At 44.2% G+C, this 23,825-nt stretch overlaps 1 protein-coding gene across 1 annotated transcript in view; it reads right to left on the bottom strand.

The window, feature by feature from the left end:
- TBX5 (T-box transcription factor 5) overlaps nt 1–23,825 on the bottom strand; it is an 87,204-nt gene that overhangs the window by 13,633 nt on the left and 49,746 nt on the right. Inside the window, exons 6-7 of the mRNA XM_073653898.1 lie at nt 18,671–18,823; nt 623–714 (exon numbers count right to left, since the gene is read on the bottom strand). Of these exons, the coding sequence (XP_073509999.1) occupies nt 623–714; nt 18,671–18,823 (245 nt within the window). The remainder of the gene's footprint in view (nt 1–622; nt 715–18,670; nt 18,824–23,825) is intronic.

Raw genomic sequence — 23,825 nt, 5'->3', positions numbered from 1 at the left:
TGTTTTGGAACTGTGTGTCATCAGTGTTTGGTCAGTGTGTCATCAGTGTTTTGGATCTATGTGTCATCAGTGTTTGGTCCGTGTGTCATCAGTGTTTTGGAACTGTGTGTCATCAGTGTTTGGTCAGTGTGTCATCAGTGTTTGGTCAGTGTTTGGTCATCAGTGTTTTTCACGGATGAATAACTAAATAACAAACAAAGCTTCTCCTATCCTTTGCAATGTTAAACACGGACCACACACGGATGACACACGGATGCCATCTGTGTGCTGTACCTGTTTTTCAAGGACTCGTAGACTTTATTTTCACTTTTCATCCGTGCTGCCAGAAAAAAATTGACATCGTTCTGTGAGTTTTCCACGGACACACAGTCAGTGAAAAAACTCGGACATTTGAACAACCCCACAGACTATTTTGCAACACGGATGTCTGAATGAGACCTAATTGAGTCTCTATGTTCAACTTTTATTTTTCTTCTTGTGTTCACTGCATGGCTTATACAGTATATGTAGAGAGTGACCCCGTCACTTTTTTATGCCCCACTCTTTAAATTTTGATCCTAGATTACCCCTTCTATCTTGTTATTCTTTAATAAACAGAAGATATAATGAAAACATACTGTACCTTTGCATTCTGGACATGCGATGCAGCTCCATATCATCACTTCCTCTAAATCCCTTGGCAAATGGATTATTTTCAATCTTTAACTGGGTTATCTGTTTAAAAAATGTGTATTATATGAATAAACACAAAGGTTGAAAATAAACTCAGAACTTGATTCCTATGTATATTCCTTTGTGACATAGCAAATTTACTACAGCACTTTGTGGTATGTAAAAGAGTACTCCTCTCATAGTTATTTAACCCCTCAAGCCCCGCGGGTGGTTTGCACGTTAATGACCGGGCCAATTTTTACAATTCTGACCACTGTCACTTTATGAGGTAATTACTCTCGAACGCTTCAACGGATCCCCCTGATTCTGAGATTGTTTTTTCGTGACATATTGTACTTCATGATTGTGGAAAAATTTCTTCGATATCACTTGCGTTTATTTGTGAAAAAAAACGGAAATTTGGCGAAAATTTTGAAAATTTTGCAATTTTCAAAATTTGAATTTTTAAGCCCTGAAATCAGAGCGATATGTCACACAAAAGAGTTAATAAATAACATTTCCCACATGTCTACTTTACATCAGCACAATTTTGGAACCAAAATTTTTTTTTGTTAAGGAGCTATAAGGGTTAAAAGTTGACCAGCGATTTCTCATTTTTCCAACAAAATTTACAAAACCATTTTTTTAGGGACCACATCACATTTGAAGTCACTTTGAGAGGTCTTTATGACAGAAAATACCCAAAAGTGACACCATTCTAAAAACTGCACCCCTCAAGGTGCTCAAAACCACATTCAAGAACTTTATTAACCCTTCAGGTGCTTCACAGGAATTTTTTGAATGTGGAAGAAAAAAATGAACATTTAACTTTTTTCACAAAAATGTTAATTTAGACCCAATTTTTTTTATTTTCACAGGGGTGACAAGAAAAAATGGACCCCAAAATTTGTTGTGCAATTTCCCCTGGGCACGCAGATACCCAATATTTGGGGAAAAAATACTGTTTGGGCGCACGGCAGGGCTCGGAAGGGAAGGAGCGCTATTTGACTTTTTGATTGTAAAATTTGCTTGAATAATTAGCAGACGCCATGTTGTGTTTGGAGAGCCCATGTGTGCCCAAACTTTGGAGCTCCCCCACAAGTGACCCCATTTTGGAAACTAGACCCCCCAAGGCACCTTTCTAGATGCATAGTGAGCACTTGGAACCCCCAGGTGCTTCACAAATTGATTCGTAACAATGAAAAAGTGAAAAAAAAAAACACTTTTTCATTTTTATGAATCAATTTGTGAAGCACCTGAGTGTTCCAAGTGCTCACAATGCATCTAGATAGGTGCCTTGGGGGGTCTAGTTTCCAAAATGGGGTCACTTGTGGGGGAGCTCCAATGTTTGGGCACACAGCGGCTCTCCAAACGCAACATGGTGTCGCTAACAATTTGAGCCGATTTTCCGTTAAATTTGTTAGAGGACACCATGTTGCATTTAGAGAGTCCCTGTGTGCCCAAACATTGGAGCTCCCCCACAAGTGACCCCATTTTGGAAACTAGACCCCCCAAGGCACCTATCTAGATGCATAGTGAGCACTTGGAACCCCCAGGTGCTTCACAAATTGATTCGTAACAATGAAAAAGTGAAAAAAAAAACACTTTTTCATTTGTATGAATCAATTTGTGAAGCACCTGAGGGTTCCAAGTGCTCACTATGCATCTAGATAGGTGCCTTGGGTGGTCTAGTTTCCAAAATGGGGTCACTTGTGGCGGAGCTCCAATATTTGGGCACACAGCGGCTCTCTAAATGCAACATGGTGTCCGCTAACAAATTTAACGCAAAATTGGCTCAAATTGTTAGCGACACCATGTTGCGTTTGGAGAGCTGCTGTGTGCCCAAACATTGGAGCTCCCCCACAAGTGACCCCATTTTGGAAACTAGACCCCCCAAGGCACCTATCTAGATGCATAGTGAGCACTTGGAACCCCCAGGTGCTTCACAAATTGATTCGTAACAATGAAAAAGTGAAAAAAAAAACACTTTTTCATTTTTATGAATCAATTTGTGAAGCACCTGGGGGTTCCAACTGCTCACTATGCATCTAGATAGGTGCCTTGGGGGGTCTAGTTTCCAAAATGGGGTCACTTGTGGGAGAGCTCCAATGTTTGGGCACACAGGGACTCTCTAAATGCAACATGGTATCCGCTAACAAATTGAATGGAAAATCGGCTCAAATTGTTAGCGGACACCACATTGCGTTTGGAGAGCTTCTTTGTGCCCAAACTTTGGAGCTCCCCCACAAGTGACCCCATTTTGGAAACTAGACCCCCCAAGGCACCTTTCTAGATGCATAGTGAGCACTTGGAACCCCCAGGTGCTTCACAAATTGATTCGTAATAATGAAAAAGCGAAAAAAAAACACTTTTTCATTTTTACGAATCAATTTGTGAAGCACCTAGGGGTTCCAAGTGCTCACTATGCATCTAGATAGGTGCCTTGGGGGGTCTAGTTTCCAAAATGGGGTCACTTGTGGGGGAGCTCCAATGTTTGGGCACACAGGGACTCTCTAAATGCAACATGGTATCCGCTAACAAATTGAATGGAAAATCGGCTCAAATTGTTAGCGGACGCCACATTGCGTTTGGAGAGCCCCTCTGTGCCCAAACTTTGGAGCTCCCCCACAAGTGACCCCATTTTGGAAACTAGACCCCCCAAGGCACCTTTCTAGATGCATAGTGAGCACTTGGAACCCCCAGGTGCTTCACAAATTGATTCGTAATAATGAAAAAGTGAAAAAAAAAACACTTTTTCATTTTTACGAATTAATTTGTGAAGCACCTAGGGGTTCCAAGTGCTCACTATGCATCTAGATAGGTGCCTTGGGGGGTCTAGTTTCCAAAATGGGGTCACTTGTGGGGGAGCTCCAATGTTTGGGCACACAGGGACTCTCTAAATGCAACATGGTATCCGCTAACAAATTGAATGGAAAATCGGCTCAAATTGTTAGCGGACGCCACATTGCGTTTGGAGAGCCCCTCTGTGCCCAAACTTTGGAGCTCCCCCACAAGTGACCCCATTTTGGAAACTAGACCCCCCAAGGCACCTTTCTAGATGCATAGTGAGCACTTGGAACCCCCAGGTGCTTCACAAATTGATTCGTAATAATGAAAAAGTGAAAAAAAAAACACTTTTTCATTTTTACGAATTAATTTGTGAAGCACCTAGGGGTTCCAAGTGCTCACTATGCATCTAGATAGGTGCCTTGGGGGGTCTAGTTTCCAAAATGGGGTCACTTGTGGGGGAGCTCCAATGTTTGGCCACACAGGGACTCTCTAAATGCAACATGGTATCCGCTAACAAATTGAATGGAAAATCGGCTCAAATTGTTAGCGGACGCCACATTGCGTTTGGAGAGCCCCTCTGTGCCCAAACTTTGGAGCTCCCCCACAAGTGACCCCATTTTGGAAACTAGACCCCCCAAGGCACCTTTCTAGATGCATAGTGAGCACTTGGAACCCCCAGGTGCTTCACAAATTGATTCGTAATAATGAAAAAGTGAAAAAAAAAACACTTTTTCATTTTTACGAATTAATTTGTGAAGCACCTAGGGGTTCCAAGTGCTCACTATGCATCTAGATAGGTGCCTTGGGGGGTCTAGTTTCCAAAATGGGGTCACTTGTGGGAGAGCTCCAATGTTTGGCCACACAGGGACTCTCTAAATGCAACATGGTATCCGCTAACAAATTGAATGGAAAATCGGCTCAAATTGTTAGCGGACGCCACATTGCGTTTGGAGAGCCCCTCTGTGCCCAAACTTTGGAGCTCCCCCACAAGTGACCCCATTTTGGAAACTAGACCCCCCAAGGCACCTTTCTAGATGCATAGTGAGCACTTGGAACCCCCAGGTGCTTCACAAATTGATTCGTAATAATGAAAAAGTGAAAAAAAAAACACTTTTTCATTTTTACGAATTAATTTGTGAAGCACCTAGGGGTTCCAAGTGCTCACTATGCATCTAGATAGGTGCCTTGGGGGGTCTAGTTTCCAAAATGGGGTCACTTGTGGAGGAGCTCCAATGTTTGGGCACACAGGGACTCTCCAAATGCAACATGATATCCGCTAACAATTTGAGCCGACAATTTGTTAGCGGATATCATGTTGCATTTGGAGAGTCCCTGTGTGCCCAAACATTGGAGCTCCCCCACAAGTGACCCCATTTTGGAAACTAGACCCCCCAAGGCACCTATCTAGATTCATAGTGAGCACTTGGAACCCCAGGTGCTTCACAAATTGATTCATAAAAATGAAAAAGTGTTTTTTTTTTCACTTTTTCATTTTTACGAATCAATTTGTGAAGCACCTGGGGGTTCCAAGTGCTCACTATGCATCTAGAAAGGTGCCTTGGGGGGTCTAGTTTCCAAAATGGGGTCACTTGTGGGGGAGCTCCAAAGTTTGGGCACAGAGGGGCTCTCCAAACGCAATGTGGTGTCCGCTAACAATTTGAGCCGATTTTCCATTTAATTTGTTAGCGGATACCATGTTGCATTTAGAGAGTCCCTGTGTGCCCAAACATTGGAGCTCCCCCACAAGTGACCCCATTTTGGAAACTAGACCCCCCAAGGCACCTATCTAGATTCATAGTGAGCACTTGGAACCCCAGGTGCTTCACAAATTGATTCATAAAAATGAAAAAGTGTTTTTTTTTTCACTTTTTCATTTTTACGAATCAATTTGTGAAGCACCTGGGGGTTCCAAGTGCTCACTATGCATCTAGAAAGGTGCCTTGGGGGGTCTAGTTTCCAAAATGGGGTCACTTGTGGGGGAGCTCCAAAGTTTGGGCACAGAGGGGCTCTCCAAACGCAATGTGGTGTCCGCTAACAATTTGAGCCGATTTTCCATTCAATTTGTTAGCGGACACCATGTCGCGTTTGGAGAGCCCGTGATGTGCCTAAACAGTGGAGCTCCCCCACAAGTGTCCCCATTTTGGAAACTATACCCCTCAAAGATTTTATTAAGGTGTATAGTGAACATTTTGAACCCAGAGGTACGGCACATTATTTGTTTACATTAGGTCATCATATTGAATAAGTTTTCATTATTCTTGAGCGCAAGTGCTCGCTACTTGAGTTTGCATCGGGTACTCAGGTATGCACCATGTACAGCGTGTGCTCGAGTGACATGCTCGAGTCCCTGCTCCGCATGTTTCACGGTTATTAGACACCCAAAAAAAAACATGCGGGGATCGCTCGTGCATGGCAGGCAATCCCCGTAAAGTTTTTTGGCCGCGAAGCATATGGGGCAGAGACTCGAGCATGTCACTCAAATACCCACGATACTAAATGCATACCAGAGCACCCGATGCAAACTCAAGTAGCGAGCACTTGCTCTCAACACTAGTCGCCATATCGTCATCTTTTTTTCTTACTTTTGAAAAAAATCCCAACCCCAGCCCTAACCCTAGCACAACCCTAGCCCCAGCACAACCCTAGCCCCAGCACAACCCTAGCCCCAGCACAACCCTAGCCCCAAACCCAGCCCTAACCCTAGCCCAATCCTAACTCAAGAGTTTATTTTTGACGCCGTTCCTTGTGCGGTATAAGTGATTAGACGACTTTATTCTTCGTTTCGGTGTGATTACAGCAATGCCAGAATCATATGGGGTTTTTATGACTGACAGCTGTCACACACTAAAAGACGCATTTTTTGTAAAATCTAGTTTTTGCATCGCCATATTTTGAGAGCTATAATTTTTCCAAATTTTGGCAGACAGTCATGTGACGGCTCGTTTTTTGCGGGATGACTTGACGTTGTTATTGGTGCCATTTTCAGGCACGTGACATTTTTTGATCGCTTTCTATTCCGATTTTTGGGAGGCAGAATAAACAAAAACCAACAATTCAGGAATTGTTTTTTTTTTTTTTTTTTTATTCTGTTCCGCGTGTGGTAAAATTGATGAGGCAGCTTTACTCTTCGGGTCAGTACGTTTACAGCGGTACCACATTTGTATAATTTTTCTATGTTTTGGCGCTTATACACAATAAAAGCTATTTTATAGAAAAAAATATTTTTTAGTATCGCTTTATTCTGAGAGCTATAACTTTTTTATTTTTCGGCTGATGGAGCTATATGGTGGCTTGTTTTTTGCGGGACGAGATGACGTTTTCAGCGGTATCATTTTTATTTATATGCGTCTTTTTGATCGCGTGTTATTCCACTTTTTGTTTGGCGGTATGGTGATAAAGCATTGTTTTTTGCTTGGTTTTTTTTTTTTTTTTTTTACCGTGTTCACTGAAGGGGTTAACTAGTGGGACAGTTTTATAGGTCAGGTTGTTCCGGACGCGGCGATACCAAATATGTGTACTTTTATTGTTTTTTTTTTATTTTTTTTATAATAATATTTATTGATGGGTACATTATATTTTTATTTTTGGTGTATTATTTTTTTTATTTTTTTATAATATTTTTGCACATTTTTTTTTTTTTTTTTTTCCACTTTCACACAGTTTATACACTTTATTACTTTGTCCCACTCTGGGACTTTCACTTTTTTTTTTCTGATCGCCTGCATGGCACAGGAATGGAGCACCATCCCTATGCCATGAAGGCTGTCAGAAGTGCACAGTGTGAAGATTGCTTGGAGATGCACTGCGCATGTCCAAGCAATCTTCCTGCTCTCTGGTGACCCGGATGTTGTCATGACGACATCGGGTCGTCATGGCAACACCCGGGAAGCCTTTGCAGACTGCGCTGGAAGCCGGAAGAGGAGGTGAGTATCGGCGATCACCTCCCCTTGCCCCCGCAATGCCGCGATCGACTTCGATCGACTTCGATCGCAGCATCGCGGGGGTTAATGTGCTGGGAGCGGTGCGTGACCGCTCCCTGCACATAGTACCGGGTGTCAGCTATGACAATCAGCTGACACCCGGCGGCGATCGCGCCCGCACAGCCTGTGTGCGCGCGCGATCGCCATGACGTACTAATACGGGTCTGGCTCTTAAGTCCCAGGGCACAGACGCGTATTAGTACGTCAGATGTTATTAAGGGGTTAAAGGGTAACCGTCATTTTAATTTTTAGTTCATAATTCAATAGTACACATGAAAATAAGCAACTTTGTAATATATTTCATCAGAAAAATGTGCTTCTTTCTCTGCCAAAATTGATCCATTATTATCAAAATTCTGTATTCATAGGTAAAATCTGTATTCAGTGAAGACAGACTTTCCCATTACTGAGATAAGAGATGGCAGTTGCTACCTACAGAATTCCCCATGTGGATAGTTCCATTTTTAAGGATTCTCCATTAGGTATTCACTAATTATAATCAGTCAATACCTGATACTGTTACGAATACTTAACAAGATAAAAAAAAATCCAAAAATCTTAAACAATTGATGGTTTATGGAGGTCTGGAGTTCAGAAATTCGCTTTATAATATTATAATCATAAATACATCAGAACAGATTTTAGATTTTTAATTTCACACGCTATCAGCTCCAATAAGTCTATTATATAACATTACCAGTGAGATTCTTATAGTGGGACCGTATTCTCCAGCAATAATCTGGAATATATATTTCACTATAGATATCAGCTTCTTTCTGAAAAATTACTGAGATTAATCTTGACATCAATAAGTGTGTTGGCTTCATGCAACAAACTTTAAGTAGTTAATTGATGTCACTGTGTAATATGATATCACTTATGTAACAGGTAAACCTATTGTACATTAAATAAATCTTTTTGACTTAATTAAATGGGAATAATCTCTGTAAATAATGGGCTCTAATAATGTCTTTCTTTATATATACACCCTTCATCATTGAAAAGTGGCTCCTGGGACACTGGAGAAATGGCCGTACCACTGGTTCCATGATCCATTGTGTGCTGCAAATTAAATTGCACATTAGATACCAAGAGTGAGGCCTCAAACAGTGTCTACATAAACCATCAGAAGGTGTTTGCATGACATTTTGCCACAAACCAGACATCTAGCTACATGTATTCGATTGACCTCATGCCACCGCTCTCAAAAGCTATCATGGTGCAGAGCAATACAGCAATGGAAGCCTATCCTCTTCAGCAATATGTCTCCCTTTTGTCTTGGAAGCAATGATAGCCTGAGATTGGTCTGTAGACCATGTGGGCAACACCATGAATAGGCGGTCATGACTGACGTCACACTGGTCCTACTTGCAGAATTATGGTGTGGGGTGGTGTAATGTATGGTGGCGTACCCCACCATTCTTCATGAAAGGTAAACTAACAGTTTGGCGTAACATTGATATGAACGTGGAACCAGTGGCACGGCCATTTCTACAAAGTGTCCCAGGAGCCATTTTTCAACATGACGTCAGGTTGCATACTTCTTGTGTTACTGTGAGCAGCCTGTGCTGCTACGTACTACTATCGCCTGCAGCGTCTCCGGACTTGTCACTCACCAAGCACATCTGAAACATAATTGCTAAGCAATTGCAAAGGGGGCTGCCAATCTTAATGATTTACATACCCAAGTTCAGAGCATTTTGCAGACAACCATTAACCCCTTCTGACTCAGGGACTTTGGAGCAAGCTAAGAAGCAGAGCATGGTCCACAGAGGGCAGATGCCAGCTGTATAAAATAACTGACATACGCCTCTAACTGCAGCGATTGGCACGCCAGCCAATCGTGGTTGTTAACCTCTTAAATGCGCTCATTGCAGCACTGAAGCACCACAATCTCCCCATTTCCCTCCCCCTCCAGCGTAATTGCGGGGAACCAATGGGTTGCTATAACAGCCTGTCTGTGCCCATCATATGATTTCTTCTGTGACCTCCAGCCTGTGGCTAGACATCCTTAAGGACTGTGATTTTCACAGAGATCGTAGGTAAGAGTTTGTTAAGGGGACTAAAAATAAAGTAAAAAGTAGAAAAAAAGTTTTTCAAGTATTTAAAAATTCAAATTACTGCCCTCTTTTTCCTAGTTAACAATGAAGAAATGTAAAAAACATACACACGTGGTCAAAATTGTTGGTACCCCTCGTTTAATGAAAGAAAAACCCACAATGGTCACAGAAGTAACTTGAATCTGACAAAAGTAATAATAAATTATAACTCTATGAAAATGAACAAATGAAAGTCAGTCGTTGCTTTTCAACCCTGCTTCCACAGAATTTTTAAAACAATTAAACTCATGAAATAGCCTGGACAGAAATGATAGTACCCTTAACTTAATATTTTGTTGAACAACCTTTTGAGGCAATCACTGCAATCAAACGATTCCTGTAACTGTCAATGAGACTTCTGCACCTCTCGACAGGTATTTTGGCCCACTCCTCATGAGCAAACTGCTCCAGTTGTCTGGTGTTTGAAGGTTGCCTTTTCCAGACAGCATGTTTCAGCTCTTTACAAAGATGCTCAATAGGATTTAGGTCAGGGCTCATAGAAGGCCACTTCAGAGTAGTCCAATGTTTTCCTCTTAGCCATTCTTGGGTGTTTTCAGCTGTGTGTTTTTGGTCATTATCCTGTTGCAAGACCCATGACCTGCGACTGAGACCAAGCTTTCTGACACTGGGCAGCACATTTCTCTCTAGAATCCCTTGATAGTCTTGAGATTTCATTGTACCCTGCACAGATTCAAGACACCCTGTGCCAGATGCAGCAAGGCAGCCCCAGAACATAACAGAGCCTCCTCCATGTTTCACAGTAGGGATAGTGTTCTTATCTTGATATACTATATTTTTCCATCTGTGAACATAGAGCTGATGTGCCTTGCCAAAAACTTTATTTTTTGTCTCATCTGTCCATAGGACATTCTCCCAGAAGCTTTGTGACTTGTCAACATGTAGTTTGGCAAATTCCAGTCTGGCTTTTTTATGATTTTATCTTCAACAATGGTGTTCTCCTTGGTTGTCTCCCATGAAGTCCACTTTGGATCAAACAATGACCGATGGTGCGATCTGACACTGATGTTCCTTGAGCTTGAAGTTCACCTTTAATCTCTTTAGAAGTTTTCCTGGGCTCTTTTGTTACCATTCATATTATCCGTCTCTTTGATTTGTCATCAATTTTCCTCCTGCGGCCACGTCCAGGGAGGTTGGCTACAGTCTCATGGCTCTTAAATTTCTGAATAAAATGTGCAACTGTAGTCACAGGAACATCAAGCTGCTTGGAGATGGTCTTATAACCTTTACCTTTAACATGCTTGTCTATCATTTTCTTTCTAATCTCCAGAGACAACTCTTTCCTTTGCTTCCTCTGCTCCATGTTGAGTGTGGTACACACCATGTCACCAAACAGCACAGTGAGTATCTGTAGCCCTATATACAGGACCACTGACTGATTACAAGATTGTAGGCACCTGTGATGCTAATTAGTGGACACAACTTGATTTAACATGTCCCTTTTGTCACATTATTTTCAGGGGTACCATCACTTCTGTCCAGGCCTATTTCATGAGTTTAATTTTTTTTTAATTCTGTGGAAGCAGGGTTGAAAACCAATGTCTGACTTTCATTTGTTCATTTTCATAGATTTTTAATTTATTATTACTTTTGTCAGATTCAAGTTATTTCTGTGACCATTGTGGGTTTTTCTTTCATTAAACGAGGGGTATCAACAATTTTGACCACGTGTGTACACATTTGGTATCTCTGTGTCCAAAAATGTTCAGTCTACCAAAATATAACATTAATTAAGCCGATCAATAAACACCAAACTGAGGGGGGGGGGGATCAAATTGCGGGTTTTTTTGGGTCACCACAATAATGCTAAAAAAATGCAATAAGAAGTGATCAAGGCATAGTATGAACCCCAAAAATGTATAAATAAAAAAACAGGTAGCCACGCAAAGAAAGAAACCCCCACACAGCTCCATTCATAGTAATATAAAAAAGGTATGGGTCTCGGAAAATGGTGACACAAAAAAAAAATTTTGTTTTACAAACTATTTTAATCCAACAAAATAGCAAAAAAAAACTATTCATGCTTGGTATCTTTGTATTTGTACTGACCTGGAAAATCAAGTTTCCAGGTATTTTTTTACTGCACAATTAACACAGTAAAATTAAAACTAAAAAAAATGGCAGAATTGCATTTTTTTTCACAATTTCAAGTTATGGCTATTTAAAAAAGGTGAGTGAAAAATGAAAATACAAGAACGAAAATTGTCTGAGGAGGGAAGGGATTAATAACCTCATTGATAGCGTGCCAAGGCAGAAAAGTCCATGCATTTCTGTGAATGTCAATCATATTTTATACTGAATGAATCCCAATGCTGTGAATCAGCCGTGCCCGCCAGCCTGTCTATCAGCCGTGCCCACCAGCCTGTCTACCTGCCATGCCCGCTGGCTTGCCTACCCGGATCACCTGTCAGGTTACCTGCTGTGCCTGCCTGCTTGCCTACCTGGATCACTTGTCTGGCTACCTGCCGTGCCTGTCTGCTTTCCTACCCGGATCTTCCATCAGGCTACTCGCCGTGCTCTTCCGCTGTACCTGTCAGCTTCAGCCATCTGACCTGTGGGAGTCGCCTGCTCTCACACAAGGTGGGTCCCAGAGTGGCAACTGGTCCACCGGCCCGGTCCCTCCCTGGTTCACGGAGTCGACTAAGCCGCCGTGTGACCAGGGTCGGTCCGAGTTGGCACTTAGTTACGCCCCTCTGGTCCCTCCTTGCATCTCAGCACAGAGGTTCCACCACCCGGATCCATAACAGTTTGCACAGGCCATGGAACCTGGTGGCTCCCAGGCTCCTTCGCTCTCTGACCTGTACCAAGAGGTCTCTCGCCAGAGATCCCAACAGGATACTATCCTGTCCTAATTGCGGACAGTCAACTCCCACCTGGACGCGCTGTCCACCCCGACTGTGGCCGCCTCTAACCGAGTGGCACCCGCTCCGGCGGCACCTCAACCCTGTGGCGCTGTGGCACCCGGCTTTGAACCCAGGCTCTCTGCACCTCCACGTTTTGGTGGTGACCCCGTCCTATGTCGGGGCTTCCTAAATCAGTGCATGCTGCACTTTGAACTCCTGGCACACCAGTTCACCTCTGACCGGGCCAAGGTGGCGTTCATCATGTCTCACCTCACCGGAGAGGCGTTGGCGTGGCTTAACCCTCTGTGAGAGAGAGGGGATCCTCTGGTGTCCGATCTTCAGGCTTTCCTCGGGCCTTCCGGAAGGTGTTCGATGAGCCCGGACGAAAATCTTCTACTGCCTCCTCACATCTCCGACTCTGCCTAGGGAGGCTCACTGTGGATCAGTATGCTGTACGTTTCCGAACCCTCGCATCTGAACTTGCCTGGAACAATGAGGCCCTGGTGTCCACCTTTTGGGAGGGCCTTTCCGGACGGATCAAGGATGAACTAGCCGGTCGTGACATACCTCCCTCTCTGGACGACCTGGTGTCATTAGTTACCCGGATTGATATGTTTCCTGGAACACGCTAAGGAGATGACCCGTGAGAGGAAACCTCCGCGCCTCGCTCCCGTCCCCCAAAGTTCAGTCTCACAACCTGCACTCCCCCGGGTGTCTTCTCCAGAGCTGATGCAAATTGACCAAGTCAAGATGGTCAAGTCTCGCCAGGAGACCCGTCGTGCCGAGGGGAGTTGCTTCTATTGTGGCAATATTGAGCATCAGATCCGCTCTTGCCCGGTGAGACCGGGAAACTCCAGTGTCTAGGACCGCTCGGAGAGGTCGTCCTAGGCACGAGTTCTTCCTCTTCGCCCTTGACTCTGCCATTTCCGTTACCAGTGGTGAGACCCGCTTCTTCGAGACTGCCCATCTGGATTCCGGAGCCGCTGGGAATCTTATCCAACAGGCCATTGTGGAGCGTTTTCAGATTCCTACCATACGTCTGGCGGACCCTTTAGAAGTTTCCTCTGTGGATGGAAAGCTTCTCCCTGAAACCATCTTGTTGGTCACTGAGCCGGTAACTCTTCAGGTGGGAATGCTGCACTCGGAGAAGATCTCCTTTTACGTACTGTCCGGTCGCTCTTATCCCATCTTGCTTGGTCTGCCTTGGTTACAGAGACATGAGCCCATCCTGAATTGGACCTCGGGAGAGGTGCTCCGTTGGGGTCAGGAATGCCATAAGACCTGTCTGGTTCCAGTTCGTCCTGCTTGACCCCCGTCTACTCTGGCTAATCTACCTGGCCTGCCAGCATCCTACTGGTCCTATGCGGACGTTTTTGAAAAAAAGGAAGCAGAGACACTACCACCTCATAGGCCGTATGATTGCCCCATCAACCTAATACCTGGTGCTTCACCTCCTCGCGGGCGCATCTACCCCTTGTCGCTGGCCGAGACCCGTGCCATGTCTGAATATATTGAAGAAAATCTTGCTAGGGGATTTATCCAGAATTCCACCTCTCCGGCTGGAGCAGGATTCTTCTTCGTCACGAAGAAGGACGGCTTTCTCCGTCCTTGCATCGATTATAGGGGCCTAAACCAGATTACCATCAAGAATAAGTACCCCCTGCCTCTCATCCCAGAGCTGCTTGACCACCTAAAGGGCGCAAAGGTCTTCACTAAGCTCGACCTGCGTGGGGCGTACAATCTGGCCCGGATCCGCCAAGGAGACGTGTGGAAGACGTCATTCAACACCCGGGATGGTCACTACGAGTACCGCGTGATGCCCTTCGGTTTCTGTAATGCTCCAGCCGTTTTCCAGGAGTTGGTAAACGATATCTTCCGAGATCTCCTGTATTCTTGCGTGGTGGTATACCTGGACGATATCTTGGTTTTCTCTCCGGATCTGCCGTCACACCGGAGGGATGTTCGTCAGGTACTGCTGAGGCTCCGGAAGAATCACCTGTATACTAAGTACGAGAAATGCCTCTTTGAGCAGACCTCCCTGCCATTTTTGGGGTATATCATCTCGGAGACCGAACTGCGGATGGATCCCGTGAAGGTGTCTGCCGTCTTAAAGTGGCCCCGACCTGAGGGATTGAAGGTTATTCAGCGGTTTCTGGGATTCGCTATCTATTACCTCCTCTTCATTCCTCATTTCTCCTCCCGGACAGCTCCCATCTCTGCTCTTACCCGTAAGGGAGCAAAGCCCAGAGAGTGGTCTCCCGAGGCAGAGAATGCCTTTATCTCTTAAACAAGCCTTCTCCTACGCTCCTGTGCTACACCGTCCTGATGGCAATAAACAGTTCTTCCTGGAGGTTGATGCCTCTTCCTCCGGAGTCGGAGCAGTGCTCACCCAGAAATCCTTGTCCGGGAGAATGGTGACCTGCGGCTTCTTCTCCAAACTCTTCTCTCCAGCCAAGCGTAATTACTCCATAGGTGATCAAGAACTGCTGGCCATCAAATTAGCGCTGGAGGAGTGGCGCTACTTCCTTGAGGGGGCTCTGCACCCGGTGGTCATCTACACTGACCATAAAGACCTTCCGTATTTGCAGACCGCCCAGAGGCTAAACCCGTGTCAGGCCAGATGGTCTTTGTTCTTTGCTCGATTCTGCTTCAATCTCCATTACCGCCCGGCAGACAAGAACATTAAAGCTGACGCTCTATCCCGCTGTTTTCTGTCTTCTGACCTGGAGGAGGAGCCTCTTCACATCATTGACGCCTCCAGAATAATGACTGTTGCTCTGTTTGACCTGTCTCATATACCTCCTGGTAAGACCTTTGTAGCGACTCAGGATCGGAAGAGGGTCTTACTCTGGGGCCACTCGTCCAAACTGGCTGGCCATGCCGGCAAGAGGAAGACACTTCTGCTCATTGCCCAGGACTATTGGTGGCTCACCCTGCACAAGGATGTTGCGGATTTTGTCGCGGCTTGTTCCTCTTGTGCCCGTAAACAGATACCTAGGCACCTTCCAGCCGGTCGTCTCCTTCCTCTTCCTGTGCCTTCCACTCCGTGGCAACATATTGCAATGGATTTCATCACAGATCTTCCAGTATCGGCCGGTTGTACTGTCATTTGGGTGGTCGCCGACTGCTTCTCCAAGATGGCTCACTTCATCCCTCTGCCTGGCCTTCCGTCTGCACCTGTGCTGGCTAAGGACTTTATCCGTCACATCTTCCGTCTCCACGGCTTACCCCTCCATATTGTCTCGGACCGAGGAGTTCAGTTCACTTCTCGCTTTTGGATAGCCACGTGCAAGCTGGTAGATGTCTCTTTGGATTTCTCTTCTTCCTATCATCCTCAGTCCAATGGTCAAGTGAAACGTATCAATCAGATCCTTACCAGCTTTCTTCGGCACTTTGTCAACGCTCACCATAGCGATTGGGTTGAGCTCTTGCCCTGGGCCAAGTTTTCCTATAACAACCATGTGAGTGAGTCCTCTGCTAAGTCTCCTTTTTTTGTGGTCTATGGTCAACACCCCCAGATTCCGTTTCCCGTCTCCGCTTCAGTGGACAATCCTGCCGCGGAGTCTCTCGTCAGTGAATTTTCCGCAATTTGGGAGGACACTAGATCTGCGCTTCTTCAGTCCTCCGAGCGGATGAAGAAGCATGCTGATAAGAGACTTCTGCATCCGCCTCAATTCCGTCCGGGAGACAAGGTCTGGCTTTCCTCCAAATATGTCCATCTCAAGATACCATCATATAAGTTGGGTCCGCTGTTCATTCGAGATTCTGAACCAAATAAATCCAGTGGCTTACAAGCTGAAACTCCCGGCCTCCTTACAGATTCCCAACTCCTTTCACGTGTCTCTCCTCAAACCTGTTGTCCTTAATTCTTTCTCTGACGATCCAGGTACCGCTCCAGCGCCAGTCTCCGCTGAGGACGTCTTTGAGGTAGAGAACATTTTGGCCATCAAGAGGGTAAGAGGAAAGACTTTCTTTCTTGTGGATTGGAAGGGGTTTGATCCTGAGGAGAGATCTTGGGAGAACATTCATGCCCCTCGTCTTCTTGAAAATTTTCTTGCGGGCCTAAAGAATAGGGGACGCAAGAGGGGGGCACTGTAGCGCCGGCGTCTCTGCCTCCTGCCAGGCAGAGACGCCGTTCCTCTCACCGCCGCGGTCCCAGTCCAGCATCCTCCAGCTCCCCAGCTCCTGCTGCTGCTGGTGCGCGCGACGCCCGCAGCTCCCCGGGCACTGTGCTTAGGGAGCGCACGTGCTCCCTCCCTCTTAAAGGGGCCGAGTTCGCCGTCCTAAAGAGTCCCCTGCCAATGGCCGGAGGACCATTCCTATATAAAGCACCTCCTCCAAAATGGAGGTGCCTGTGCAAGGTTGTTGTTTGTGTGCTAACACTCTCCTCAGCCCTCAGGTTCCAGTGCCCGCCAGCCTGTCTGTTAGCCGTGCCCGCCAGCCTGTCTATCAGCCGTGCCAGCCAGCCTGTCTATCAGCCGTGCCCGCTAGCCTGTCTATCAGCCGTGCCCGCCAGCCTGTCTACCTGCCGTGCCCGACGGCTTGCCTACCCGGATCACCTGTCAGGTTACCTGTCGTGCCTGCCTGCTTGCCTACCTGGATCTCCCATCAGGCTACCCACTGTGCTCTTCCGCTGTACCTGTCAGCTTCAGCCATCTGACTCGTGTGAGCCGACTAAGCCGCTGTATGACCAGGGTCGGTCCGAGTTGGCACTTAGTTACGCCCCTCTGGTCCTTCCTTGCATCTCAGCACAGAGGTTCCATCACCCGGATCCGTAACAGGGTAGCACAGCTGAGATTAGCTGTGTCACATTGCAAACTCTGCTATCAATGCTCCTCATCTAGCAAGGTCACCTCTGCTGTATCCCTGCCAACCCACACTGTCTTTACAGAGATGTGTCAATAATCACACTTATGTCTGTTGTGCTCAACTTGTTCTCATTCTGCAATGAAATCAGAGCAGGGTCTCATTACATCTCACACAGGAGGAGCCCAGAACAAACTGCTCCTGTGTAAGATATAATGACAGCCTGCTCTGATGTCACTGCAGAGCGATGACACAAGTTGCTGGAGCACAGCAGACATTAGTGTGATTACATATCACATGCTGAGAATCCTGCACTAAGCCATTGTGGTGCATGTTTGTGTTCTTCTTTCCTTTGAGTGTTGCTGCCTGCTTATGATAGGTCAGCATCATACAGGGAGAAGACATACACCCCCCAATTGAAAACTATGATAACACCCAGTTGGATTTAAAAGAAACTTAACAGATTAGGAGCTAAATGGTTTGATTGCTAATATCTCCGAAAAAGGGAAGCAAAATAATAAACAACAGCAGCAAAAAAAAATGTTTTATTCTGCTCTATGGCAATTATTACATTGTGTGTCCAATTTAACATTTTGTGACAGGTCCTCTTTAACATGTCTATCGATCCTGTGATTTCCATAATTAAACAACTTTTACTTCTTGGTGTTCTAATTTCATTGTTGAGGAGTGTATTTTATGAGCTGCCTCGCATAACTGTATGAGACTGAAGATAATCGTGACATTTTTAAATGCTAAAGTTGAATTTCCACTCGCCTGTTATTGGGGGGGGTGGGTTGCTGCAAATGGCCTCAAGATAAAGTTGCATGAAAAAAAATCTCATCTCAGGATGCACAAAAACCCAATTGAGAACACGTGTAAAGCACATTGCTAAGGAACACTGACGCATTAAATATATACTGTAGATAAGATAAAAATTATGCATTATTTGGCCCAGTTGTCAGTCCGTTCAGATTACAGTAGAGGCATTTTATAATTTTCCCTTCCAACGTTAACATAATACGTGAATATAGAATTCTTTCCAGGGGTCTGTATATATTTTTATTTTATTTCTTTCAACATTTTAACATTTCTCCACATGGGCAAAATAGTTCACTATATACAGATGTTAGAGAAGAAAAAAGGATTGGCTGGCTGTGCTTCTTTCCAGAAACCCGTAAAATGTGTGCATAAACCTAAGAGGCTTGGCAGCTCAGAAAAGGACCTTTGGATGAGAAAATTTTTCATTAACTCTTTCACTGCCTACCCAGAGTAACATAAATGAGTGTTTTATCTTTACACTTATCTGCGAGATCATTCGGAGATCAGGGTCTACGGTTGCAGCATCTTCTGTTTCTTCTGACGGAGGGAAGCAGTAGCACCAGCTGTGCTATTTCACGTATTTTCTTTTTTTTTTGTGCAACAAAAGTGTCAGTTTAATATTACCTGTATCAAGAGAACCAAGTTATTAGCAAGAAGGTTTTACCTTGTGGTTTTGGTAAGATGTTACAGCTATAAATGCAGTCTCAGGGAATACGTGGGTACAGAAAGCAGTGTTTTTGGACCCAAATCCATTGTTTTCATCTGCTTTAACTATATGAAGCCGAGGTTGGTATTTGTGCATGGAATTCAGGATGATCTAAAATAGAGAACACAACATTATTACATATTATCATCGTGTAATAAAGCAGAATGTTTTCTGTCCGGAGACCACAAGTTAAATTAGCAACTGACTTTTTTATCCTTTTATTCTAAATTTGATGGAAAGGAATGAAAGGAACAAATCCAACACCGATGATCCTGAAGGGCACAGAAGGAAGCTCTTACATGGTTACATGCTTGCATAACCATAATTCAAAGGATTAATGGCTGAACTGCAAGAGTCGACTTGTTTATAAAGTCATTAATATACAGTATATTCTAAATTTCTAACATATCAATGTAAGGCTACATTCACACATCCATTGTCCATGTCTGTGTTTTTTAAACAGACAACAGCCAGACCCATACAGCTTCATTGATCCATACACACGTTCCTTTTAAAAATGGGTCCATGTATCCGGTCCTATTCTCATCCGTTTTGTGGATCTCAGACTTCTGTGTTTCCATCTCTGTTTCATCCATTTTTCCCTAATCCATTGTAAAAGTTCAGACAGTCTATCACCTTAAATTTAAAAAAATGGATGAGAAAAATGGTTGCAAAATAGAAAAGAGAGAAAAAAATGGTCCGTTTTACCCAAATATAAAAATAGGTACGGACATGTAAATGTACCTAAAATCTGACTTGAGGTTTATAACAGTGATTAATGGTTGAAATCCTGTTTCACTCCTCCATTTGATCCTTCTTGGATTCTTCTTGAAAATAATTTGATTATATGTTTTATTTGATGTCAATAAAATTATTTATTTATAATAATTTATGGGTGGCTTATGGTTACTCTTGGGTAATCATTTGTATATTATATTGGACTACTCCACTTTATAACCTTTTTCATTGATGGGAGGAATTACACTATGATGTTCCTAACCGGTAAATCTTTTATGTCCTACATGAATGTTGTGGTAGGGATGTGTAAATGTAGCCTACAGGAGAAAAGGCAAAATGCACACTAGCATCAGAGCTCTCATTCTGGAAGAAAAAGCATTGCAAGCTGTGCTATTTTCTCTGTTTGAATGACCATAGGGTCCATCTGGTGACATTTGTGGCCATCATGGGACAAATTTGTTTCTTGGGAGAGTTCTGTTTTTCTTGTCTGTTATATGAACTCCAACGCTTATGTGAACCTAGCCTTATACTTGTCTTCTTTGGTGAAAGTAACTGCCTATATATGCCTACTTCCTATAAGTACTACAAGAAAAAGCATGTCCCAGTCTGTAACCATTTTATTGCTCTGTTGTTTCCAAAATAACACATCAAACAATTGAGTACAAACATCCCATGCAGATCTATGTGTCTCCAGGGTTACAGGCTACAAACAAACCTTAGGAAATCTGACTTAGGGTGCAGTCAGACTCCCGTATAACACGGACGACTTTCGAATCACAAACCTCAGACTGGCCGGCGGCTCTCCTGACCCGGGAGTGACAGCAGCATAGAAATACAGCCAGTCACACTCGGGTCAGGAGAGCCGACAGCCAGTCCGGGCATTGCGGTGCCATCGTCGTCCTTGTTATAAGGCCATCTGTCTGTGCCTTTAATGCCACAATTCCCTTCTATCTGTTTCCTACCTGGGCCAACCTACCAAATGATTTTTAACAAAAAATAGGTTTCAGTTTGAGGCCAAGTTCAGACAGCATCCAGTCATCATCCAGAAAACTCAGACGGTTTTCATCTATAATGTCACCCGTGTGTAAGTATTGTACATTCATATGGCATCCATCTGACATCTGTGTGGCACCCAGATTCATACATTAATATTTTAAAATGTAAATGCTAAAATATAGTTTCCTAGGTTAATAACAGCAATAATTGAATGCTAAACGGATGATCCATATGGGATCCAAATTTTTTTATTGCACCTTCAATCTTGTATAGGCAAGCCTCATCCGAGGTACGGAGAGAACAGTGCATACTGTGCTTTTTTTTCACAAGGACACTCCGTCCGTGTGAAAAAACTGTCATCTGAAAAAACTGTTATCTGAACAGCCCTATTGAATTACATGGGTCAGTGTGCTGTCAGATATTTTGCTTGGATAACACACATCCATATAACATGCTCATCTGAAGAAACCCTGATGGGAATATCTTTTCAGGATCAGACTATGCAGGGTTTGCTCATAGTAAGTAACTATTGAGACAGAGAGATCAATGTCAACATTATTGCACCATAATCACATGCGGCATTTTTGCAGAAAATTTGCTAAATGATATAACTACAACATGTGAGTACATTATTGCTAGTGTTACCCAATTCTTAATAGCTACAAGACAAATTGGAGGCATATTAGACTGCACATAGAGGCAAATAGATTTTTTTCTACCATTGTACATAATAAATTGGATGAAAATCTCATCATTATTTTTGATTAGTACAGATGTGATTGACCACAGGATATAGATATTTCTATAAGAAACTTTTAAGAAATTATGTGACATCATTCAATCTTCCTTTTGTTATGGGTTAACTGATGTCAACCAATGCCCCTTTTTAGCGCTGTAAAGATTTCCATTTCTGAATAGGAAAATCCATAAAGTTTACAGAATCTGGAAGAATAACCATTCTTAGGGCTAGGTGCCAGTTGTAGAAATAGGCTTTTGCCCTCTCTTCCAAGGCAATTATGTTAACTTTAAAAAAAAATATTGGCGATTTGAAAAGAAATGTTAACTCATTGATGGCACATCCCCTGTAACTGTGCACTGTAACATGTTTTGCATGCTAGAGAGGGAATACAAATTTTCAGTATTCAATAGTGACATATTGGTAATAAAGAAAAAGTATGAAGGGGTTGTCCAGCCTTAAGCCACAAGTCTACAGTCACTCTGTGTGACTGCAGACTTGTGAATCATCACGACGTGAGGATTCCCCATCGTTGTCGGGAGCCGTGGGCGTGTGACTACAAGTATGTGATTTACATGCCGTTGCATGTCACTAGATCGGCGTGACCTCGCTCAATGCAAGTGTATTGAACGAGGCCAGATACAGTCTAGTTGCAGAAAGTATGGAAATCGCCGGCATTGGAGAATCCTCACAGCTCACAGTGCATGCGATGTGAGGATTCACAAGTCTGCAGTCACATAGAGGAAGGCGCGCAGTATGTCAGTGCCTTGTATCTTGAGGCCCCATCACACTTAGCGACGCTACAGCGATCCCGACAACGATACGACCTGTCAGGGATCGTTGCTGCATCGCTATGTGATCGCTGGTGAGCTGTCAAACAGGCAGGCTCACCAGCGATCAGGGAAGCAGCGACATCGTGGAAAGAATCTTTCCACGATGTCCTGCTCCTGGTTACCAGCCTGCTGAAGCAGGAGTAGGCTGGTAACCATGATAAACAGCGGGTTACTAGGGGCACACGCGCACTTGGTAACCCACTGTTTATCATGGTTATGAGCCTGCTACGGTGAGCGGGAAGTTACCGCTCACCGTAGCAGAGTGGTAACCATGATAAACAGCGGGTTACTAAGTGCGCGTGTGCCCCTAGTAACCCGCTGTTTATCATGGTTACCAGCCTGATCGCTGGTCCCGCTGGTCACACACAGCGATGTGTGCTGACCAGCGGGAGGGCAAAGACCAAAAAATGGTCCAGGACATTCTGCAGCGATCAGCGACCTCACAGCAGGGGCCTGATCGCTGCAAAGTGTCACACATAGCGACATTGCTGGTGAGGTCGCTGTTGCGTCACCAAAACCTTGACTCAGCAGTGATCTCGCTAGCGATCCCGCTATGTGAGACGGGGGCTTTACTGTGAGGAGGGTGGGGTTTATATAGATGAGGTAACTCTCTGTCTTAGGTTATGTGCCCACGATGCTGAATTGATGCGGATTTTTCCTGAGCCTTTCTGCTTCTCCCTGTCAGAAAAGACACATGCGGATTTTATATACATTTTTTCTGCCAGGGAGAAGCGCTTTTTCAGCGTTTTTGCATGCATTTTCGCATGCGTTTTTTCAAGCGCTTTTCCAAGCGATTTTGAGCATCACTTGGAAAAGGGCTTGACAAGTTGGTCACACAATATAAATCCATGCAACTGGCATGGATTTATATTGTGTAACCAACTTATGCTGCTTTAAATGCAGCATCAATATTAAAAAAAAAGAATTAAAACGTAAAAAATAAAAAAAAAACATTATACTTACCTCTCCAGTGGCGTCCTCTGTCCTCGGCGTCCCGCGGTGTTCTGAAAGGACCTGCAGTGACGTCATTTAGTAAGCTGACAGGTCACGCGACCGTTGATGTCAGCGGTCGCGTGACCATCACATGACTAAATTACGTCACCGCAGGTCCTTTCTGAGCACCGCGGGACGCCGAGGACAGAGGACGCCACTGGAGAGGTAAGTATAATTTTTTTTATGTTTTACGTTTTAATTCTTTTTTTACTAATAGTACCCGGGTCTGGATGAGAGTCGGGTATCATCCGCGCATTGAACTGCATAAGATCCGCATGCATACATGTATACATGCGGATGTTATACGCTTCAATGCAAGCCAATTGCGGCAATTTCGCCACGATTACGCACAATAAATGGTTGTGCTGCGGATTTTTCCGCAATGATAATCCGCAGTGGAAATTTCTGCAGCATGTGTATAGCACATGCAGATTATCATTGAGAAACATGGTAGACAACTTAACAAGCTTTTTTAATGCGTTTTCGCAGTGGAAATGCTGCCGCGGAAATGCATTAAATCCACATTTTGGGCACACAGCCTTACTCTCTCTCCCTCTCTCTCACCATAGGACTAGAGGAAACATCACCAAACCCTCCTGCCCTGTTATAATCACTGTTCTATAATGCTTTATTTAACTATTACTTGTATACTAATGAATGCTTTATTGTATTTGTTGAATTAGCCATTGTACAGTACAGACCACTCTTGGCATTCTCTTGATGAGCTTCAAGAGGTAGTCACCGGAAATGGTTTTCACTTCACAGGTGTGCCCTGTCAGGTTTAATAAGTGGGATTTCTTGCCTTATAAATGGGGTT

This window comes from Phyllobates terribilis, unplaced genomic scaffold (assembly GCF_046119375.1).
Source record: "Phyllobates terribilis strain yellow unplaced genomic scaffold, ASM4611937v1 Scaffold_1__5_contigs__length_1240528914, whole genome shotgun sequence".
Taxonomy (NCBI): domain Eukaryota; kingdom Metazoa; phylum Chordata; class Amphibia; order Anura; family Dendrobatidae; genus Phyllobates; species Phyllobates terribilis.
This window is presented reverse-complemented; position numbering and strand designations above follow the sequence as displayed.